Source organism: Manacus vitellinus, unplaced genomic scaffold, assembly GCF_001715985.3.
Source record: "Manacus vitellinus isolate BGI_N305 unplaced genomic scaffold, ASM171598v3 scaffold_3_pilon, whole genome shotgun sequence".
In the NCBI taxonomy this organism is placed as follows: domain Eukaryota; kingdom Metazoa; phylum Chordata; class Aves; order Passeriformes; family Pipridae; genus Manacus; species Manacus vitellinus.
In genome coordinates, this window is record NW_021940535.1 from 6,940,641 (window position 1) to 6,964,848 (window position 24,208).

A 24,208-nucleotide genomic window follows, 5' to 3' on the forward strand; every position below is an offset into this window, starting at 1 on the left:
ATGGTTCCCACAACGATCATAACTAGGCTAAATTGCATAAAACATAGAATATAGCAATACGGAATATTTTTTATAACACATTATGCATGCTGTGGGAACCATCACTCTGAAAATCTTGACTTCTGTGTTTTTAAAATCTCTTTTGAAATGTAACATTAATGTATTTTTTTCCCTTTTGCATGCAAATTTTTTTCTCTGCCCACTGGTGATAAAAATCAGGTCATGAATGCCATCCTGGTATCCCTGTGAACACTGCATAGCAACCTCCTTCATTTAATGGAAACTGATACAAGAAGAAATGAATAACAGTATGTAGCGAAATGAAAAGACTAAAACAGTGAGCTCCATTATAGCCATGTTGCATCTCAGTGCATTCCAAATGATCTCTGATAAATGTTTTTAGATAAACAGATTGAAATATTACTTTCTTGGCTTACAGACACACGTAAAAGGATACTTAAATTACATTTCTGTTTGACGGATGTGTAGCATCATGCCACTTTGCAATCTAGCAAGCCTTTGGTTCTTGTGCTGCCATACAATTAACAGTTTCTGTGCCAAGGCTACACCATGTAGATACCAGGAATGTTATTAAAACCCTGAACTGAGCAGAAGTAAACTTGCAATGATTGCTGAAGCTGACCTCACCAAGCTGCTATGGCAGCATAGCAAGTCTTGCTCTGTTCACTTGTCTAGTGGTGGGACTCCTGAGCAGTAAGTCATCTCCTTTTAGCCCGCTTTCAGTCTCATCCTTCTTTTATCATGTTTGATTTGATCTTAATGCTTGAATGTTTTAGCTGTCAGACAGATGAAGACTTTCATATGTAATGTACAGAACCAGGAAGATTGATCGAGACTGGTGATGCAAGGGTCTGATTATTTCTGCTCAGTTGAAGAAGATAGTTTCATTGTCAGAGTCAGCATTACTGTAATTCTTCAGGTTTTCTACCATCCTCCTCCTCTTACAACTCCCATTTAAATTAAGAGGAGTTTTTATAGAGCAGCAGGATGATTTGTAATCAACAGCCCGGTATTACATTTACAATAATTTTGGTTAATTTGCTATAATTGGAATTCAAGTGCAGAAATTTTGTGTAGTTGTATCTTATGATAAGAAACTGTAATTTTCATATGGGTCTGCGATATTTTGGTGTCCAGGTTTCCTTGGAGGTTAATGAATGTTTAAGAGTCTTTATCCTATTTATTATTACTCTTTACTTTTTAGTCTGTATTCTGATTAACAGAATGCTAATAGGAGTTTTACAGTTTTAGTAGATATTTGGTTTTGTCCCTAAACATACTTACTGCATACTCATATTGGCTGGTGAACTTGTTTCCTCTGTTATGGTAGCTCCAAGCAGCTCCTGTCAAAATGTGGAGGATAATGGATAAACACAGATTAAAAAGTGTTTCCCTCATCAAACAGGATGCAACCGATTTTATTTGGTAATTCTAGTTAAAATGGCAAATTAGGCTTTAAAAGCAACTACAACTTTGCATGACTTCACAGGTGTTAATCTTGAATGCTGATAATCTTGAATTGGTGCTGGAAGGTGTACTGTGAGACAGTAGGTCTGACAGGCACAGCTTCAGGACTCCTTGTTTATAGGTCAAGATGAGGTTTACTGTTAATAAACCCAAGTATTTTTATGGTCATATTCTAACAGGGAGGTCCTAAATTGTATATTTGTTTTCTGTGAGCTGGCTGTCTAACTCAACAGCGCTTTTAGGAGAAAAATATTCAGAAGAGGGGTAGAAAGAAGAGAGAAGTATTACTGTTCCTTGGGGTTTTGTGCATTTAATTCTCTGATGCAAGAAGTATCCCTTAGATGTAACAATCATAGGCTTGAGGTGTGTTCAGATCTCCATGCATGCAAGATTTTCTGAAGGATCAGGGCTTTTCTGACACAATTCTCAACTTGAATCAAACCTGGCTTTACTGGTAGTGTTGAGCCTTTAACATATTGGACTGAAGGGTGTAGTTATAGGAGTTGCTGGTGGACCTGTGCTTGCTCCTTCCTAAATGATGGATATTTTCTAAAGATAAGTTACTATGCTATTTAAAGGACAACCTGTACAGTACCCTTAAGTTCTCTGACTCATGACAGCTATGGATCTAATTCCAGCACTGAACTTACTGCTAGATACTTTCTTTTTTTGAGGGCTTCAAATGATTTTAGTAACTTTCTTTTCTGTTGGGCTTTTAGAAAATGAAAGTTGTGAGATTATTATGTGTATGTAGTACATGCGTATAAAAGCCAATGTTTATCTGTAAGAGCTGTGAAGTATCACCTGTGTGGCATAGAAGCCATGGCAATAGGAAAAGGGAAAAAGTTCAACCCAGTTAATCCTGATTGGCATAAAGCAGCTCAGCAGACATTCTGGAAGTGTGAATGTTAAGGAGAAGAGAGAGAACATTTCTCAGAGATACAACTATTTTAATTGAATTATTTTGGAAAATAAGTGAAATCTCTTAAGGCAGCTGAAGTTAGTGTCAAATATATTTTGTTAAGGAGTTAGTTTTTCAAGTCCTCTCTTAAGTTTGTTTTAAGATATTGCCATAACTTTTATACTGTCAGATGATTACTCATTTAGTCACAAAGATGTTTCTTATGGTAACAAAAGTTTTGGTATTTTTGGCTGGAATTTTTTCATTTCCATAACAGAGTGAAAATATTCGCTCAGTCATATGGATTTGTTTGAAAGTCATGCATAATTGAAAGTTAAGTAATTCTCTAGCAAAGTTGCTAGTATGTGGTTATTTACATGTACTTCTACTGGTATCTGCTAAAACTTGGAATATCTGTAAGCTTGCTTATACTCTGCACCTGTATATAACAACTCCCTGGGTGTTTTAACCACATTTTGAAATGGAATATATCTACTAGGGATTTAGGGGAGGGGAGAGGGTGTTTGATTTTTTTTTTAATTATTACTCATAAACCAAATTTCATAATTGTGTGATTTTGAATATTGTAGCATTTATAATACTGTTTGTGGAATAATTACTTCGCTTTATTCTTCTGTGTGAAACTGCAATTCTCTTTCCCTCTTCTCAGTGTTTCAAATTGTGCGGCAGATACAGGATTTTAATCTGTATTTGATCCAAAAGATTTGTTTTGTTGTACAGTGTCATAAATTAAGCAAAGCATACACTAAGCTACTGCTTCTATTGTCATTTCTGGAAAGTTCTCAGGCATTTAATTTTTAATATCAGAAGAAAAAAGCATAAATTCTTGCCATTGCACTTTGACATGTTACAATGAAACATGCAAAGGATAAGGTCTTTTTTTGTTAGGAAGAGTCATTTGCAAGAAGGATCACAGTTCCTCAGAACTGGACTTAACAGTGACAGAAGTGGTTATTGAGTTGCCCTTTCTCATAGTTGTTTCATGTTTCATCAGCCTTTGAAAATCTTGAAGGCATCAAGATAAATCCTGAGGCTCAAATAGCATAGTGTTACCTATGAAGAAGTAATTAACCAGACTTGGTGTTTTACACAACACGATGGTTTCAGTTCTTGGAAGGGAAAGGTCAGCCTAGACTCAAAATATGGTTAAATAGGTGAAAAATACTTATTTCGCAGATGGACATTTTAAAATGTTTAGATGGAAAAAGAAAAGAGTCGCTGGACCACTATGATATACATAAGCAGCCAGTGTGAAGTTTTAGTTACAGAATTTAGGGCAACTGAATTTCCAAAGTACTCATTAAATTCTGAAATCTTAGAGGCATCTTCTTGAATTTTTATGAAAGCATTTTATTTTTCCAAAAACTTTTAAATGAAGGTCCTGTTTAACAGTTTCATTTAAGGGCCAGACTGGGATGCAAGTCTGGAAATACACCTTTACTTTAAAGAATCTCCAATATCTATCAATTTGTCATAGTCAGTAAAGTCCTACCACCCCCATTTTTCTTCTTCAGAATTCATACAATATATTCTCCTCTACCATTTTGATGTTGTGCTTGATAATCATATTTTTGTTTACTCTGTGATACTGAGCACATAAAAAAATGTGATGATGTGGCCATTCTGCAATGGAAATCAAATGTATTGCAGGCTGTAGAGCTTTGGTCCCACACCTCTCTCCTGTATTTTAAGTCTCAGTATTTTTAGATCATTGATGTAGTTAGTGGTTTTTAGTGCCAAGTAAGACAGATTGTTTCACAGCAGGTAAACACAATTTTTGATATTATAGAAGTTTTCTTAAAATCATATTTGAACTTGTGGAGACTTCAGTCTGTATAACAAGATTTAAAGTACTCAAAACCATACTTTTTTTTTATTTGTTTTTTTGAATGGCCTTTTGAATTAAATATATATGTCTTTATTTTTTTTTCCTAGCTTAAATTTAATAGCACATTTCCTTGGAGACATTGGCTTGAATATTTGATTTCTTCCATGTATTCAGTGCTCTTTTATTAGTTTGTGTATCATGAAGCTTTCAGGCTGGGTGTATGTGGAATGGCCAATTACACTTTTGACAAAAGTGCTTAGCTCTTTCTCATAAATATATCATAATTTCTTCTCTGAAAAACACAGTTAGACATTGAAACACTTTTTCTGCCTTTTCTTTTGTTCACAGTATCACAGGGAACCTGGAATTGCCCACTGGAAAAGGCAAACATTATGTAGAAACCACAGGGTTTCTGGCAAGATCTTTTCAAACCAAAGCTGCAAATCTATGAACTGGCAGTGCCTGTTCTGTAAACCTGAGCTTCTGCCTTTTCTCTCTTGACTATTGTAACTGTATCTGAAGAGGATTTTTTCCTCTCTCTGGCCATTAGGGTGGCAGTATAAATACCTGATAGGTATTTTATAGTTGAATGTTTTTGTATGTTTCTTCAGGAATTGATTGCAATGTGTAGCATATTGCAATGATGCTGCTAAGGAGGAAATGTGATGTATATCAGTACATACCTTAGGATGGGTTTTAATATAGAGAGAGGATCTCTATTTCTGCAGATGGCAAGGGAATTGATAAAAGGTCAACCTTGATTTGTTTGTTATTTCTACAAGTGAGCAAAAGTTGAGGATATTTGGCACTTCAGTGCTTGGAGCATTGTGCAGAAATATGTAATGGTTTCATTAGCTTTTATAACATACATTTAATCATTAGGCATTTTGACTTCTAACTTATAATTGGCATTTTTCTTAATTTTCTTTTGAAACCATGACAATATAGAGTGTTGAATAAAATCCATAACATGCTTAAAGCTTCTATTTCTGATGTGTGGTATTTATTACTTAACTGCATTGCCTGAGACCAGACAAAGTTGTAACCAACAAAATAGGATTAATGTATTTTCATAAAGTACAAATATGTGTATATTCAAATGTAAAGAGATATAGATTAAATAAATAAAATATACATTTTTATATAGATATTTATATCTGTTATATGTGTTTATGGTTTCTCTGTAGTATTAGGACAGAAAGATAATGTTTCTGCCTTAATTTTCTCTGGAAGGTCTTCAAACAGTGAGAAAAAGGGGTTGTGGATCTGATATGAAAATATAGTCCTTAGGAGAGACAAAGTTAAAAATGGGGGATCTCCAGACTTGATTGGAAACTATGAAAATCTTGTCCATACATCATATAAGATTTTAGACAGAAGACCAGTGTATAGCAAAATAAGTGTACTTGATGAGACTTGTCTGAGTAAGCTGTTCTCACTGGATGTTGCTCTTGTAATTCTGCTAATACACAAAAGAAGTCATCAACAAATAATTTATATTCCAATATATTTTCTGATAAATACAATCAAAGAAATTTTAGGAATGTTCCATTGTTGATAAATATAAATTAATAAAATGATATATTAAAAAGCATAAAATCATTTTGGACTGGAAACTCTCAAAGTCTGTATCTAGCCTTTATTGGCTTTAATAGAAGAGATTTGTTTGGAATATGAGCGTAGAAAACTTACTCTGCATTAAAACAAGCTTGATACAAATTGTCTTTGAATATGGAGAGTATAATTGCATTTTTTTCTAAGCAGCAAAGTGTGTGGGGGAAATGTCTCGTACTGTATGATGGGGGGGTTTTGGTTTTGTTTTTTAACCTTAATAGCTTTTGGGATTTTTTCTGGAATTAAGAATTTTCCTTTTGCTGCAGGCTAGTTTTGTTTCAGAAAATGTTATTGGGACAAACAGGAATAGCTACTATGTTTATTCCAGTAATCAAAATAGATTTTTGGAGGGAAATAATGTGGATTTTTTTTCTTTCAGTTCTTATTTGAAATCTCTTTGCTGTTTTGCAGTCAGTGTTTGTCTGCTAAGGCAAATCTAGTTGTTAAGCTCAGGTCTGTTTCATCAGCATAATGCTGCTTTGCTCTTAGCAATTACTTTCTTTCAGGATTTGCCAATTAAGCTAGTGCTAGTAAAAATGCACCTAATTTGTCAAGAAATGGCAGGATGAAATATAGGGGATATTATAAAAATTGGGAAAGAAAAAAATCAGGATAAGCATATGTGAGACTCAGTGATACTTGGACAGTTCCTGATGCTTTTTCATTCTGTTTATGCCTTCTGGTGATGTTAGGAGAAGTGTAAAGTAATTGGTCATAAGTTATGGGCCATCTAATTTCTGATTGTTATGTATTTTAAAATACTGTGCTAGCAGTGTACTAAATTGTTTTCTTTCTTTTGTATAGGGATGTTGTGGGTTTTTTTTCTCCCTGGACTCAGCTGGTTTGTGTTTGCTTATTAGTGAATGAGGAAAGATGGCTTGTTTATTACCTGCAGTCTGGTTAGACTGAATTATTCAAAGGCATATATGCTCAAAATGCAAATGTGTGGTGCTTGGGTTTTCTAGTCAAGTCCTTAAGTCAGGAGGAACTGAGTAAAGAAATAAATTTATCTTGTAGTTCCTGTGTGTAAAGCAAAATAGACTTAATCCATAGTTACCTGAGAGAATAGAAATGGCAAAGACGAGGAATCAAAGGAAGAAAGAGTAGGGATAACTTGAATTAGAGAAACTAAAAATGTTTCAAGAACTTCTGCATTAAACTCAAATATGTGTGTATATTCTAGTCAAATTTAAATTTATGTAAACTATATATTCTCCAGATTTCATTATGTGTAGCAGTTTATCATGAAATGACACAAACTGTTTTAATTATCTCAGCCTATGCTGGATATTGTAGCCCCATCAGTTCAGTCTGTGATGGCTCCTGGACCCTGCAGTAGCTCTGGTTGCCCTCAGTGCTGCTGAGAACCCTCTGTGGGGAACCCAGGCTCATTTGTGCTGTGCTGTTGATCAGTGTTTCATATAGAAACAATAGTACTGCTTCTGGGATGTCCTTGTGTTATTTACTGTCTTTAAACTGGCTTTAGTGTTTGTGGAAATGGAGCTCCTCTAGTGCATTTATCACTGCCTGTTGATAGGTGGAAGAACATCTGTGTCCAGAGTGCAGTCCTGGTGAAATGGGAGGAAACATTGAAGCAGACTGTCAGTGGTTAAAAAAATAGATTAGATGTAGATAGTAATGATAGCAGTGTAGACCTGTTTAACTGGCAATTAAAAGGAATGGGCTTCTTTAAACCTAACAACAAATAATGAGGTGATGTAGTTATTATTTCCTACAGGAAGACAAAACTGTTGAGAAATTAGTAAAGCTAATTAATCCTAAGAACAGCTATTGGCACAACAAGAAAAATGTAGGAAGTAGTTGATCTGTACAATGGGGTAATGGAGAATATGTCCTGGCAAGGCAGTGAGATTACTGAGCATCCTTACAGTAAGATTTCTAAAGCATTCTCCCTAGACCCCCTCTAATTGTAAAAGAAGGCTATCAATCTCTTAAGAGGATTCTGTGATATAATTATCTTTGATAGCTGAGAAATAGATCTGATTATCTGGGAAGATGAGTTTCAGTCCCTCTTTCCATTTGAATTGTGTATTTTCTGATGTTGGCTATTGTTTTCATTACAGGATTTAAGGAAAATGACTCTTGTGTATTTCAAGGAGACCTGTGTACATTGAAAGGGCGGCTAGGAAGCTCTCTGTCCCTGTATTTGTAGTCACAAGTGCTGTGCTATTTTCCACCACCTAATAGTGAGACCAGTTAATTTAATGACTTTGATTTTAGGGAAATTTGTCAGGTTTTGTCGGGGAATGAGATGCAATTTGGCGTATGGGTCTGAAATGCATGAGGCGGTGTTGAAGGCTGGGCTAAAGCAAACAAGTCATTCCAGTGGTACTGATTTGTACATCTGATTAGCTTGTTAAAAGTTTGGGTGTTACTCAGTTCCTACTAAACTTGGGTGATTGACATTTATTAGCCAGATCATTCAAAGCCTCATATCTTTTCATGATAATCCTGGAAGACTTCAAATGATCATTGTGACAGATAAAAGAGCATTTTTTTTCAAGCCTTTTCTAAAGTATTAAAGCAAAGCAGACTCTCCCTAAAGGCCATCTATATTTATTTTCCTGGATAAAGCTTCTAGCTTTGCAGAAAAACAACAAGCTGGAGGGAACATCATTATTACTTGGCTAAAGATGATGGCATTGACATGAGGTCATCTGATAGAGGATTAAAGTGGAAAAATATTGGTGGCAATCTGTTAAGAACAAGAGGATCCATTTGAAAAAAGGAATCGGGTGTAAACCACAAAAAGTTGATTTACTTCTGGGTTTTTTCTTTGGTTGTTAAACTCTTCTCATTCTTGCTGTCATTTTTAAATACCAGGTTTCACGTGCAGACTGGGAGGAGAGCCAGTTCTATTCCAAAATAGATGCTTCAACTGGGATGCTGCTCCATATCATCTAGTTGCCTTTTAAAAGACAGCTGGTTGTTGCATAAGGTCTCAAATCTAGTCCAGTATATTTCAATCTGCCCTGTTTTCATCAAATTTGACCACCACTGACACTGATGATAGATTGCTGGTCTCCTTGAGGTTGGTCAATGGCCATTGTGCTGTTGCTTGTATGCAGATGCTCATGTTTCTGTAACTGTGGAAAAAAAAATATTGTCTGCTGACAGTCTCTGCTAAAGTGCCATTATTGGATGAGTCTAAATGACTTTTTACTTGAAAATGTCTGTGATGCGTAGGAGCAGAAAATATAGGGAATTACTCTATCTGGTTTTTTAGTGATGATGAAGAGGGGACAACATGAAGACAAAATTCTCTTAGATTTGCTTGATGGTAGAAACTAGAATATTTAAGTAAATGTCAAATAACTGGAAGCTTATGCTTTAGGCCTTGAGAGTTTGTCAATATTGAAAGTTGTGTCTCCTGATAATCTTATGATAATACCATGGTCTGTTTCCAGTGGTTTCCAGGAGTCTGATGAGTGAGTTAGCAATAATGAGTCAAACCTATCTTGTATGAATGAGGTATATATCACATAGTGGAAATCATGACTGACAGCTCTGCTTCCAGCTCATGGGGTCTTACCTGCAAACCATTCATGAAAGTGGTTCTCATCACTATGGGATGAGAAGGATCCTGGTGTGTGGATATGGCCAGCATCAGCCAGTTTTCAGTAACAGGATCCATTCAGGTTGAAATGGCGTTTACCTCTATGCTTAGCAGATTTGTTTGAAGAAAGACCCTTGGATTTCATTCTGTCAGGGCTTAGTCCTGCCTGCTACCTGCTCTCAGTGAAGATTATGCTCTTTGGCCTTAAAGCTTGCTCATCTCCTCCCTGAGAGAGGACGTGTTGATCCTGGGAGCATAATGATCTTGAAATGCCTGCTTCAGCATGTGATACCTATGAGAACATCAAAACATTTATTATATAATACAGAAAAGGCTTGCTCACCTGTGGTGGGCTCTAATGGTTTTTTCAGATGTCTCTCTTTAATGTCAGTTGATGGTCACCTCTCAGATGCTCATTGCATAGGGCTTTCTAATGTCTTTGCTTGTTTTTCTGTTCTTTGCTTTTTTGACAGCTTTTTTTCTGAGTATAGTCTTTAAACTCTTGCATTAAATGAAATGTATTCCTTCCCACAGACTTTTCTTGGAATCTGCGTGGTATGTGTTGTATGAATGTATGTGACCATACACGCCTTCTTCATCCCTTTCTCTTTGAGCTCTGACTGTATTTGCTCAAGCTCAGTAGTACTTTCAGCTTCTAAAATGAAAATCCTGTTGAAAAGAAATCAATTTAAGAAAAAAATCAGCATTGCCATCCCACAGTGTATGCTGAGCAACTGGTGCTTATATTTCCATTAAAGTGGACCTGCAGATGACTTGGTGGGCCCCTGTATTTTCTGTTGCATTCCCATGGGCAATATTCAAGTTGCTTAAGGAATTAGGGGCTGAAATTTTGCTTCAAGCTCTGTAGACCTCTTCTACGATCCCACCACCCCTATGAAATTTTGTTCGCTTGCAAATCAAGAAAGTAGTTTTTGCCTAGCAACAAGCTTTGCGGTTTCTACCTGAGGATCAAAAACAGAAGTGCATTTGTTCAGCCTTTTGCGTCACTTCGGTACTGAAGGTTTTGTCAGTCAAATCATCACTGACGTTTCTGTTGATGCGCAAGGAAAAGAATAATCCAATGTGTTTTTCCATGGCAGTGCTGTCACTGCAGCACTGACAATAGTAAAAAGTGCATTCATCACCGAATAACCAGATATTCTGGAAACATAAATGTCTCATTTTTAAAGGCTATTTTCTGACTGATTCCTTTTTGCTATTTATACTCGCCCAGAAATATTTTATAGAAACCTGAGTCCCTTTAAAAACCCACCCAAACAACCAGAAGTGTATTTTACGTATTGTAGTATGTAAATGATTAGTCATCACTTGTAAATTGCCTAATGTAGGAGGAGGAAATCTATATTAAGGGAAGGTGGAGAGCTCGATTTAACTGCTATATGTCTCACTTCTTCTCTTCTTTTTATTTCCCAGAAGATAATAAGGAGGGATTTCTTTAAAAAATCATCCTAAGAGACTGTCATTGCAGGTTTGAGGGTGGTAGCTGCACGTTATAAGATTATTTTCCACTTGCTTATGTATTCTTGGGAAAATTTATGGATAGCTCTTGTTGTTTTAATTTAAGATTCTATGGTCTTCTTGTACATTGCCAATGAAAAATGATGTTGGCTTCAGCGACCTTAAATGTAACAATATGGGGAACTCATTTTATGAAGAAATATGTATTTGGTAAAGCATGATAAAATGATGTTGAGCATCTGTGGCACAAGACCAAGTCTTGGCAGATCTCCTTGCTTGCTGTATATGATACCTTTGGTTGGGTTGGTTTGTTGTTTGTTTTTGCTCTGTTTGTTTGTTTTATGAATAGTTAATTCACATTACATGGTCACACTGAATTTTTATTTTTTTTTGTGTGTGTCCTGATTTTGGTACAGATATCTGTCTGTTTGTTTTGGAGGGTTTTGATTGCAATTGTCAATTCCCTGGCTGGCTGTTTTCCAGGCGAAACTTTAATGCACCCTACTTCCTTAGGATTTTTGGTTTGTGATTGGCTTTGATTGATTTTTCTTTTTTCACCCCTTTCTCTTTTGGTAGTGTGATGGAAGATGGTTATGAGGAAAGGATATTCAGTCAGTGGTTTATTCACTCTTTGCTCTCTGAGCATTGTATCCATGAAATACTTTTGCATGTGCTTGAGCGCTTGGGCATAGTTTTCCATGTTGTTCCTCCATTTCCATTGTGATCTTATGTTTGTAATAAGCAAAAATTTCAAAAAAAGTCCTGCAAGAAATACCAAAAAGCTAGCGGGAAGACTTATTTTTTGTGACTCTGTACAAATTATTAAGTGGTTTGAGAAAAAGAAATATTGTTATGTACATAAATTTGCAGAATGGCAGTGGTAATTTACAGAACTGCCTGCTGGTCTCCACTGTGCACTGGGGCTCCCAGAGAGAGCAGGACTTGATTTTTTTTTGAAAAGCTAAATTCCATTTCTGGCACATCAAATCCAGCTCTTTTCACATGGTGAGTTCCAGTGCACATGCTGTACAGCAATTGCAGTCATGCACAGTGTAAAACATGCTGCAGAAAGAGGGAGTCTAACAACGTGAGATGATTTTCAGGTTTTTTGATTTTATTGTTGTCTATTTTTCTCCCCATCTCCCCTCCCCCCAAATAGAATGATTCGTGCTTAGTAGTTGCTGTTTTTGTATGCCTGCACTGATTGCTTCAACTGTGACTCACATGCAAGCCTTGAGAAGAGGTGCCTGTTGTATCAAGACAGTTCAGCACGTGGCCATGGCTTGTAAATCAGTCCGACTCATCCTAAAATGCTCGTTTTCTGTTAAATCAACTATTCAGCTGGCAAACACAATCTTGATGAACAGCATAAATTGCATTGCTGAGGCAACTCTCTTTAGGTTTATTTTCCAAGCCATAACCTGGAGGTCTGCTTTTCCCTTCTCGCACAGTGCCTCAAATGAAAGTTTTTCTGGTGGCTGTTGTTCAAAGAATAGGATTTTTTCCTTCTCCTCCTCCTCCCATTCTGGGTCATTTCAGCTTTTATTTGGCTTATTAAATGAACATCTCTATTCACTACCCCGGTAAAGCAGGTCACTCTCTAAAAGTACCCACCTAGCTTCTTTTCCAATAGTGTTTGACTACTGAAATTTTAATTGGAGCAGAAGCCATAGTTAAAGAGTAGGAAAATCATTTTTCCTCATGCTCTCATTGATTTCTGTTGAAGCAAACAGATGAGCTTATATATAAATATGTATATATGCCTTTTTTTTAATGAAAAGTGCTGGAATTCACTAAAAAAGGTTAAAATTGAAATGAGTAATCTTCAGCGCATAATGCAATTGTTAATTTTAGCTCCTTGCGTAGGAGCTGTTATGACTTGAACAGCCGGCTCTAGCCTTCATTAGAGAAGAAGCAGGCAGTTTTGAGACAGGTGGAGCTGGATCAAGCTGTGAAAGTGATTTGCTTGAAGCTGGTCATTAGTGTTAGAAAGCTGGTCCTATCTATTACATCCTTACCTTGTGCCATGATCATTACCGATGTTGTTATTTACTTTTCGTCTTTTCCAGGTTGACTATGGTGCATCAAGCTCTCTGAAGGACCAGAATGGAGATTGGCCCTCTGAACTGTTAATGGGGACATGGGACTCACGTTGTCGTTGATAATTTGTTTGGACTTAACCAGCAAAGAGCAACAGAAGACACGAGAAAGACAGTGGGAATTATAGCAGTTTTTCAGGTAAATGGCTTCTTTCGTGCAGCTCATGTGACTCATTGTTTTTCTGAACACTGTGTAAGCATGTCAATGAGCTGCAAGTTCATGAAGAGTGTGTGCATTTCTTGATGAAAATCTTAACAAATTAAGGATTATTTAACTGCCCAGTTAAAGGTCTTGCCACACATCGTGTTCTGAATTTTCATTAAGTGGTTCAAGTTTCAATTGTAACTGTAGAGTAGCCAGTATCATCAGCCCTCTTGGGGAGAGTGGTGGAAGGAAGGTGAATACCTTGAAGCTTGACTTGTTGTACTGTGAGCTGATTTGTGAGTTTCAGATTCCAGTCAGTTTGTTTGTGAACCATGTGGCTTCATTTCTTGTGAATCCACAGTCCTTCTTTAACAGGGAGATTATATAGGAAATTTTATTTGCTTATAGTGTGAAAACAAAAGCGAAAACTGGAAAAAGTATGTCTTAGTTTTTTTTCATTTAAAACATAGCTTAAAAAAAGGTAAAGGTAAGTGATACCAGATCTGTTGAATGTTTAATTTCAAACTGTAAAAAAAAAAATGACAAAGTGTGATTTTGCTTAATAGCCGCTGTTTCATTGTTGAGAAATGGCAAGGTGTTGCAAAAGACCCTTTCTGAAATAACTCCGTTTTTCATCCACAGTTGTTTTTCCTGAAGATGCTTCTTAAGCCAAATGGACGGAGAAAGAAAAGTTAAATTATTCATGAGTCTGATTTGACAATTGATCAGTGGGAGAGGCTTCAAGAGAGAGGTGGGGGGGAGAGAGAGAGAGAAAAAGAGAGAGAAAATAATAATAGGCTTTAACTTTGAAAAGCCTTTAAAGCTTCTGTACAACAACCTGTTGTGAGCTGAGAGTAAATGTAGTTCGGTTAAGATATCTTCATTAGAAGTACCTGCCAAGAGCTTCCTGTAGGATTTTCGTAGTACTGGAGAATGATATGGAGTTGGGGAAGAGGATTAGGGTTTTAATAATGGAGCTGTTGGTTTGATCCCTGAAAATGTTGACCCTGGGAACTTTATAGCCAAATTTAGATTTCATATTTATCTTGAATGATTAGCTCTTAATTTATATATATATATATGTATATATTTAAAGTGGTAATGAGCACCATGACTTCTGCTATGCATAAAACTCATGTTCGAGTGCTAAAAAGTGTTGTTGCTCACGCTTGGTTTTTATTTGTATTTGTTTGGCTACTATCTTTTATTAAAGAAAAAAAATGGAAAAAAGATTAGGGGAGGGGAGCACTGAAATGCAATACACCTAGAAGTCTGAATGGGTCCTTCCTGCTTAGTGCCACTGAGCTCTGTAGCAGAGTGCCTCACTCTCCCTGCCTGCACCTTGGCAGTCCTGGGGCTGGGCTGGGTTGTCACAGCACCGTACCTTATATCTGCTCTGCACAAAGACTGTTTAATTAGAGATCTGCTTGCTTAACCTGGCACAATTCGGCTGTTACCCAATATTATGGATTCAGTGTGTCTCTTCAGCCGGGACATACATAGTTTTGCACTCCTGAGCGCACATTTTAGTTTTTTTTATAAAGGAAACGCAACTGGGAAATAAAAAAAAAAATTCACCCCCTGTGGTTTTTTTTTTGTGTGTGTGTGTGTGTTTGTGTCGTGATAACATGACCTTTCAGGTCACCAAATCTTGTTATTTTAATTTCTGTCTGGAAGAATGTCTGAGCAAGGTAAATTGAACCAGGAGACAGCAGAGGAAGCTGCAAAAGAGCAGGAGACTGCCATCTCCGAAGCCAATCCAGACAACTGTATTCTTAATAAATCTGAAAGCTCAGAAGTAGAGGAGAAGGAGGAGAAGCTCAGCGATTCCAAGACAGAGCAGCAGGTAAGACAGGAATAGTGAAATGGGCATGTTAAAATATCAATGGGATACCATTGCTTTTCCATTTCTGTGATTTCTTTCATTGCCTACACTTCCCTTATTTTTTCTCTTATGATTTTGAGACTGTTTCTATTTTTCCTTTTGAAATTATTTATTTATTTGTTTTTATTTTTGGTTCTTTTTTTTTTTGCTATAAAATGCTGTTATTTGTTATACTTTTCAAGCTCTTTAGGCTGCTGTCCCTGTTATTACTTTTTCTGAGAAGTTTATTTCTAGACATCTGTGTTAAAACTTTGTGAAATATTTGACTGTTTTACCTTGTTAGGATTTAGAAAACTACCTTAATCTCATGAATTTACAGGTAATACTAATGAATAACTACTTAATATGTGGTTTGGTTTGTAGGTGTTACTACCAACAAAAAGTTGTTATGCAAAGCCTAAGAAGGTAATTTGATAAGAAGCCTTTATCGGATGAGGGAGCTTTAATCCTTTTTGCTCAATCAAATATAAAAATAAAGGGGGACTCTACAATTTAAGAGGAATTTGGAGAGGGGGAGTATTTACTTAAGTATACCTTTTCTTACCTTGTTGTTATATCCAAAATTGCAGAACACTGTGCAGTGTATTTTCTCTTGTTTATACCTGTTCATAAAATGAATAATTATAAGCAGAGATGATTCTTAATTTTCCCTGCTTTTCAGACAGGGTTTGAGGAAGTTGCTTTTGCAGTCAGAAACTGATTTAAAATGTCATTTAGAAGTGATTGAGTCTATATGTTGGTAAAGCTCTTGTCATGCCCATTTTCCACTGAAGTGATAACTGCTCTTTTTTTGCTATACCCAGAAACGAGGTGCAAATCAGCAGAAAAAGAGATCTAAGGTAAGGGTCTATCTCTGTTTGGAATTGCATGCCACAACAGGATGAAGAATTTCAATTAAATGTCTACCTGCAGTTGGAATGGTAGCCTTTCTTGTGTGGTTGGTTTTTTTGTTTATGTTGTGGGTTTTTTTCTGCCCCTTACCCCGTATTCTTGTTGCACAAAGGCAGACAACTGCCTCTAAATATAATGTGTCAGACTGCCCTTTATCCATCATACTTTTATGCTGCTGGGCTTGCTGTGTGCTTGTGTTAGACAGCATGTGTGCTTCTGTGCACCACTGGAGAAGGAAAAGGTACATTCCTTTTGCTTTAGTAATTAATGTTTCTCTTAGAATTTTAAGTCCATTTTAATGGACTAATCTTGACAGAAGGAAGCAGAGATTGCTGAGTTCCCTAAGGGGGGGAGAGGGTGGGGGCAGGGATGGGAAGGAACTTCTAGGAACAAATGAAACCCTAAAAACTTCTTTTAATTTTTCAAGTGCAGATCCATAGCACCTGCACATTTTATTGTCCGTGTTCCTTGGATATAGTACTACTAGAAGAAAGGGAGGGACCCTCAAAAAAAACCCCAAAAAACAAAAAACCCAAACCATATGACAAAAGGAACCTTTGAGTTTATGTTAAATTACCTTCAGTATTGGATTATCCGTTCTTTGCAGTTACAATTTTTGGTGGAAGTGAGTGAACTGTAGCAGAAATGATTAAAAGGAAAAAAGAAACCTTTCACCTTCCCTGTGGCAAATGGGTCAATGCTTAGAATCCTCTTCTATCCACATTGAAGGCAGATGCATTTTTGCTGAGGGGGTGGTTAGTTGTTATTTGGGATATTTAGGCAGATATTTGGGCAAATTATGTGACTTGGGGTCAGTAGTAGTGCTTTCTGTTTTGTTTTCTCTGTCTCTTATTCAGTCAGGAGCTAAAGGAAAACTTGTCCGGAGTCTTGCTGTGTGTGAGGAGTCGTCCCCTCGTCAGGGAGCAGAAAATCTTCATGATAATCAGGTACATCTGCAGTCATTGCTGTTAGCTGCATGGTTGACCTCCATCTTCAGTTGCATGGTTGTGTTATTTAATTGGGCATTTAACGGTGTCTTTCTTGGGGGAAAAATTACATCCAGCAGTGAACATGTTTTTATGGAGTTGTCTGGTTTAGCGTGAACTTTATTTTGAAATATTAGTTTTATACTATATCACAGGGTGTTGTTTGCTTTTTTTTCCAGACCCCCTGAAAATTTCAGCAAATGGAAAAGAATTCAAAAGTATTCAGATATTAAAATTTTTAAAAAATAGTAACAATCAAAAAGAATATTAATATGTTCTTGTCTCTAAGGCTATCTCTTTCGAGGCTGCACCAAATACAGTTATGAATATGCTCTGGTTTCTGGTTCCTCTAAGACTCCAGTTCATATCAGTGTGCCCATTCACATAAAATTCAAATGTCCTTCGCTCTCTAAAATACCTTGATAGAGCCAAGGATGCTTCCTACTGAGTGGCATTCGTTTTCTAAACTCTTGATGTAAATTATCCTCTATCAAAAAGTGTGTATTTGAGTTTATCTGTACTGGTAGTGTTGTATTCCCAGCAGCTGGTAGAGTTCTGTCCTCTGCGCCCCTCACCTTGGACAATAACACTGGTGGCAGTCTTTGTAGACTAACTTCAAAAAGTACTGCAAAAAGCAAAAATTAAGCCTCAGTTACTCCTCTTTGCTTGCCTAGTGAGAGCAAGGCTTAAAAAACCCCAACTAACCTAAACCGAAAATATCGTGAACACTGCCTATAATTTATGAGATGTTTATGTACAGTTGAGACTGGCTATCAAGAGAGCTTGAGCAAGTGGCTTCTTGTGAGCTTAGCACAAAAAAAAAAAAAAGACATTTAAGTGTACTTTCTCACTGTTTCCTCTATTGACTTGAAATGAAACAAATCTTTCTCTCCTCTTAGCTCATAAGTAAGGAGAGGTTTTTCTATTTTTTTAATTTTTTTGAAAGACCAAAAACCAAATTGTTTAGCAGTGGGACATCTACATGTTCTACTGCTCTACAATGATGCTTATGCAGTAGATGAGCAGGTTATTTTATCAGTTGTTCTGTTGTAGGTAGGATGCTTTCTGCTTGACTTGCGTTACTCAAAATGCGTGGCTTTTGTTCTGATTTTATTTGTATTTTCTATTGTTTAATGGAGAATGAAAAGGAGAACAATATAAAGAGATTGTATTAAGCATTGCTGGTAGTTTATAATGTACTGCACAGGACCTGTACTAAATGTCAGAGAGACTGGCAGGTGTTGAGGCAAAATCCCTATCCTTACACCAGGCAGAGGAGGAGTTCCTGTTACACACAGCCTGTGATCTTACCTGACTGACCAGCTGTGGCAAAGATTTCTTTGACTGTCTTAAAATATTTATGGGAGATGAAATGTCTCCCTTGACCCCAGCATCTGTTTCCTAAAGACACAATTGGCTTGGTGTAATTAATTTGATAGGAATTGCCCTTTTGCTCTCACTGACCTTGTACTAATGAATGTGGCTCAGCTTTGCCATGGAAAGCTGGACCTGCAGGCTCCTCCTTGGGCTGGCTGAAAGATACAGGAAGTTTTATGCCAACCAAATTCCTTTGCTTTCAAGTTAGAGGAGAAATAGCTTATTTTTTGGTTTGGAATTATTTTTTTAAAATTTTTAAAGTATTATTTTATCTTAATGGTTTACAAACCACAGGGAATTAATTACCAGAGAATGTACGGTACATTGCCAGAACTACTGAGTATGGATTGTACTGCAGACTTGATGTTTGTATTTATATTTGGATACTTGCCTTCATTTTCCTGTATAAGGAAAAAATTTGTTTACCTGTATTACTTGATCTTGAATGCTTACCTGATGGTTCGCTGTGTCCTTACTTAAAAGAAATGTTGCCTTTAATGTTATACTATTGACCAAGAAGTGTATTATTGCAATTTGATTATTTATTTTGTTGTTCTCTATACTTGTATCAATGTATTTATTAACATTGTATTTTACTATTGAGAAAAATCAATAAAAAATCTAAGAAAATATACAGTAACTTGCTTTCACGACTCTGCAACCCTTCTGTGTGTTTCTTCTAGTGCGGATACATCACTATTACATTACATGTAAAACAGTATCTACTGTATCTTCATACGTGTGCTGTGTTCATATGATTGTAAAGTCTATCATTTTCATATGTGCATTTTTAAGAACCACTGTGAAGCTTAGGATTAATATCCTGGGAACAGCATGGCCAGTTACATTTTTCTCCTGTTGAAAAGCTAGCAGCACAAGTCGCTCTGCTTCTGGCAGTGCCTGGAATCAAAAGTTATCCTTTGGGGTCATTTAGCAGTGGTTGATCCAAACTTTGTTGTTTGAAGAGAAATTGAACTGCCATTTGAAGTGAAAGAAAGTAGGCATAGCGATAGTCTTCTGAGCACAACTGAGCAGGTTAGGAAACATTTTTCTATGAAGCCTTACCTCAAATGACCAGGAATCCCACTCCTTCCCTCTGTAGGCTCAATTTCTGGCTAATACTGTCAGCCAAAACTAACAGAAGTAGGGACTAAGGATGGTAGGTCAGGTTAAATTTTGGGTCCAGGGTTTTGTTTCTCTTTTACAATGCTTTTCATCTCAAGTCTTTTGTGCAACATTCAAACTTCACAAAAAGTCAGTAATGATTCAGCTGAGAAGTTACCAATTTCTGTCTTACTGTGACATGTTTATGCTGATATCCCGTTCTGTTAGGAGCTTGTCTTACATGTATTGTGATGGCTGATTTGTAGTTCTTTAAAGAATTCAGAAACGTAAAATTTGTAATAATTACTGGAAGCATTTTTTGAATTCATAATGGTCTGGTTGTTTAAAAAACCACCCCTTACTTTAATGTTTTCTATTACTCTTTTGGTATGCTAGTATACTTTGAAAAATTGTGAAGGAAGGGAATTTACTAGCATTCAAGAAACTCCAATTTTCTCCAGTATTGGTGATATAGGTTTTTATTAACATAATGCCAAAAAATTATCAGGCATGCAGGACTCTCTTCTATTAAAGAAAACCACTTTACCAGGGAGTTTTGTGACAGCTTACTTCAAATGTGCTTTTTTTACACTACTTAATCATATAGTATTACTTTGAGCACTTTTGTTTTTCTTTAAAAGAATAAAACACAGAAGTATGCTTCCTTCAAGTTTGTCCAACCAGTTTAAGATTTCTTGAAATGTGTAGATTGTGCCATGGTAACTTCAAAAGAAAACAATTTGGGTTTTGTTAAAACAAAGCTGGTATAAAGTAATATTGTAAGCAGGGAAAAACAAGTTCTTTAAGGAAAATCAGAAAATGCAAACCAGCTTGAATTCTGAGTTTTAATTAACTTTTAAAAGCTGAAGCATGCTTTCAAAGGGACTCATAGTCTCTGAAATACTGACTTTTTGAGGATAAAACTCATGATGCCTTAAAGAAGTTCACTTACTATAATGTACTTGAAAGATCACAGTGCACATTTCACCTCTTTTGCTAAAGGCACATCTCCATATGTCTTTAAATGTAAAGTACCTGATTAGTTAGTATGTCCTCTTGTATACAACTGAGTATATAATTTGCTGGCACTCTTCAACTATCAGACCCAGAAGGCTCAGTCTAGCTGATACTGCACTTACATGTGCAAAACAGTTCATATGAAACTGCAGGTTTTCTAGAGAGGGGAAGAAGTGATATTTTTCAGATATCCATCCATTGATCATCACTTAACGCGTGTAGTATTAAATTATAAAATTAATTAAGAAAGCCCATGTAAAATGTATTTAATTGTTTTAATAACTCTTAAGTGAGTATTACTGAAGTGGAGCATAATATAGTGCCCTTAATATAGGTAGACTAACATTTTATAGTATTCAAATATTAGAGAAAAAATACCTACTTACTAGTAGAATTTGGCCTCTAAGATGTCATTACTCTCCTGGCTAAAAAAAACCTCATTTTTCAAATAGGAAAGAAATGTATCTGGCTTCAGCTTTTCTAGCTACACGTAGTTTAATGCCAATATCTGCAGGTTGGAAGCCATTGGAAGCTTACTGAATCTGGCCCATAATTTATCTATCTTTTTTTTCCCAACAGGAATCAATCCAACTACAGCTTTCCAGTTTTCCTAGCTTGCAAGAAGAAGATAAATATAATAAAGATGACTCCGAGAAAGAAAAAGAGAAGGATAAAAATAAAGATAAAAACAGTGAAAAAAACAAGATCAGAATGTTATCAAAAGGTGAACTTAAAAATATTTAAATTGTTATGATTACTGTTGTAGAAAGGATCATATATTTTTATAAGCATGTATTTATTTATTTGTGTATAAATATATAAGTAGGAGTGTTTTCATATTAAGAAAATTCAGAACCTGAAATGTATGTGCATGAGAACCTTTTCCATACAAACATCAGGCTTTGAGAGTGAAGAAACCTTCCACACTGAGGTTTGATATTAGATGTTATTAGTTTTCATTAATGTAAAAGCAATCTTTTGAATACTTAACCATATTGGTATAAACACATAAATATATAAATATATATGTGATTATATAGTAAGTGTAGGACACTAATATGTTTTTTTTCCAGATTAATGATAATATATTGGCATGTAATTTGTGCAGTGTAGGCATTAGAGAGTAATCCTCTTTACTATTGTTCCTCTCTCCTGGAGTATTTATCTTAAATGCTGTAAGGAAATCCATCCTTGGCATTCAACCTGCATTGCAATTTACTATTATCACCTAATAAGACTTATTCAGGAAAGATCTTGTATCTAAATTTACTATTGTTTTTTAAATCTTTTTATTAATCCATGGAATACAGTTGCAGTGTAATCTCTCAAAATAATCATTGCCTACCTGAGTGTGGATCTGCAGCTGGTGTGAACAGTCATTTGACTCCAGTGGAGCTCTCACAGTTCACGCCAACATGACGATCTGTGTTTACTTTTGAGTCAGGAGATAATACTGAAACACTAATTCTGACTACTGTCACGCATCCCTATTACCTGCCCACTCCCAGGTGTCATTGGATTTCAATCTGTTAATGCAAATAGAGTTCCTACTGGCATGATTCCTCATTTACCGTGTACGACATTTATTAAGGGATACAAAGACACATTGATGAATAGAACTTTTTATTCCTCATTTTAAAAATTTGTTTTAGTGGTTTAAAGGAAGAACTTGGCAGGATCTTGAATGGGGTTGAAGGTTTTCTGTGTTTTTAAAAAACCTGCAGTTTCTTTCAATGTTTAGTTTTGGTGCTGTGTTCTCGGTGGAGTGGTACAGAGGAACCATGAATGTCCACTTGATGCTTCAGAATGTAGATCCCTCTTGGCTGAACTCCAAATGAACACTTTCAGAGCATGTGCTTTCAGATTATTGCTGGAAAAGGGATTTGATTTATAGCGTCGCTTAATTGTAACTGTTGAAATGAAATAAATGAGTGGAGGGTGTTTGTTTTTATTTTTCAGATTGCAGTCAAGAGTATACAGATTCAACAGGCATAGATTTGCATGAGTTTCTCATTAACACATTAAAGAATAACCCCAGGTAGGTATTTCCTGTGTTAGAGCTGGTATTTCTGCAATTATAGGTGGCAGGTTTTGACTTCCCATAACTGTACACTGTGTTTTATTTGTTCTGGAGATGGTTATGAGGCAAAATGTAAAGGAAGGTAGGCTGTTAACTGAGAGAAATGCTATAAAAAGTCATCAACTTCTACTCCTTGATCCAGTCACCCACTGCTTAATTTCACTTAACATCTGGTCTTTGTCCTTACCTTCTTGTATACAGCTCTATGTGGTGATTGCAATAATACATTATTATGGTTGGAGATTTCTATATGAATATAAAATAGCTTTCCTTTAATTGTGCTGCACACAATTAAAATCCTGTGCACAGTGCCAAATTCTTCTCTCAGTATTCCCATAGTTGTCATTTGGAGCTACAAGCCCATATCATCATTAAATTTGCCTCTAAACATCTAAGGAAGGATCTGTAACATTTTTATACATTGTGATTTTTATCCTTCATTTCAATTGGATCTGCTAAATAGGTACCATGTAATTCTGCAATTATAGGAGAACTTGCATAACCTCTTGTATAGATGATGGAAGGTCCTTCAATTGCTTTAGCTGTGCAAAATGAGAAAGTTCAGAAGAACTAAGGAGTGATGGGACTCTGTCAACCTTAGAAATGTGTGAAATACACTGGGGAAATTTTTGAATGTTTTTGGCAGGAGAGCACGGAAAAAAAGGAATATCTGGGACCTTCCAGTTGAAAACAGAGCATTTTGACTGAGAAATACTGTGGCATTGTCTCCTGGGAACCATAGTTCAAGGGCGTTGTTCTCTCTTGTACTCTCTAACTAGATTGGATATGTCCAGTCTTCTTGCAGCAAATCAATGCCCTGTGGAAGATATGTCTCAGGCAAAATGTTGAAAATTTTTGTGGGTAGCAGCTCTTCTTGTGAAAGAGCTAGGTTAGCTGGAAATCTCATTTTCTATCAAAAAAGGGGTGAAAAAGGACCAAAGCTATCCATAGCAGTCAGATCTTTCTATGCAACACATTGTTTGCAGCCTGTTGTGGCCAGAAGTGCTTTCAGACCATAGCTGAGCTCAGAGAAGAGCAGAGCCTGTCGTGTATGTCTGCAAAGCTGCAGCAAAGCAGGCTGCAGTCCTTTCCACATGAGCCAGGGTAAAGCACGTTTCATTTTTAATCAAGACGACTGACAGTGCTTGCAAAATAGCCTTTCAAATGCTGATATATTAATTTTTCCTCTAAAATGTCTATTGATAGTTGATGGTACAATTCCTTGCGTTTCTTTTTGACAGGGACAGAATGATACTCTTGAAAATGGAACAGGAAATTATTGATTTTATTAGTGACAACAAGTAAGTCGAGTTCCACACTTGGTTATTAAGTCATGTGCTTTTGTTGCAATGTGAGTTGTGCGAGGGATTCGCTCGTATGGACCACAGTGCTCCTGAGGACTGTTACTGGCACGCTGCAAGAGCAGGCTTTTATTTCCTGACACGTGGTGGTATTGCTTAAAATACGGTAGATGTAAATGAAAACCTTTTGCTTTTCATTGTGTTATAATTGCACTGGCTCCGCTCATTTAGATCCGAAAATATAATTAAAGCTTTTAGCGTAGAGAATAATCAAGGATGTTATCTCTTGTCTCTTCCTTTGTGCTATATTATTTTAATGCATTGGAAAATAAAACTGAACTTGGGTGGAGGGATTCTTGTTATCATTAGCTCTTTATAATAAAATGTTTCTGCAGCTTTAAAAATGGAGAGTCAG

At 36.3% G+C, this 24,208-nt stretch overlaps 1 protein-coding gene across 13 annotated transcripts in view; it reads left to right on the plus strand.

Annotated features, from left to right (window-relative positions):
* The window catches only part of ARPP21 (cAMP regulated phosphoprotein 21), a 194,625-nt gene that overhangs the window by 77,810 nt on the left and 92,607 nt on the right, over nt 1-24,208 (plus strand). For 11 of the 13 annotated variants that reach the window (XM_018075337.2, XM_018075344.2, XM_018075345.2 and 8 more), the window contains exons 2-8: nt 12,978-13,146; nt 14,793-14,998; nt 15,841-15,876; nt 16,786-16,875; nt 20,992-21,136; nt 22,372-22,450; nt 23,734-23,793. In XM_018075337.2, coding sequence (XP_017930826.1) covers nt 14,831-14,998; nt 15,841-15,876; nt 16,786-16,875; nt 20,992-21,136; nt 22,372-22,450; nt 23,734-23,793 — 578 coding nt within the window. In that variant the 5' untranslated portion in view covers nt 12,978-13,146; nt 14,793-14,830. The remainder of the gene's footprint in view (nt 1-12,977; nt 13,147-14,792; nt 14,999-15,840; nt 15,877-16,785; nt 16,876-20,991; nt 21,137-22,371; nt 22,451-23,733; nt 23,794-24,208) is intronic. The other 2 variants (XM_018075342.2, XM_018075343.2) reach the window with 1 other exon arrangement.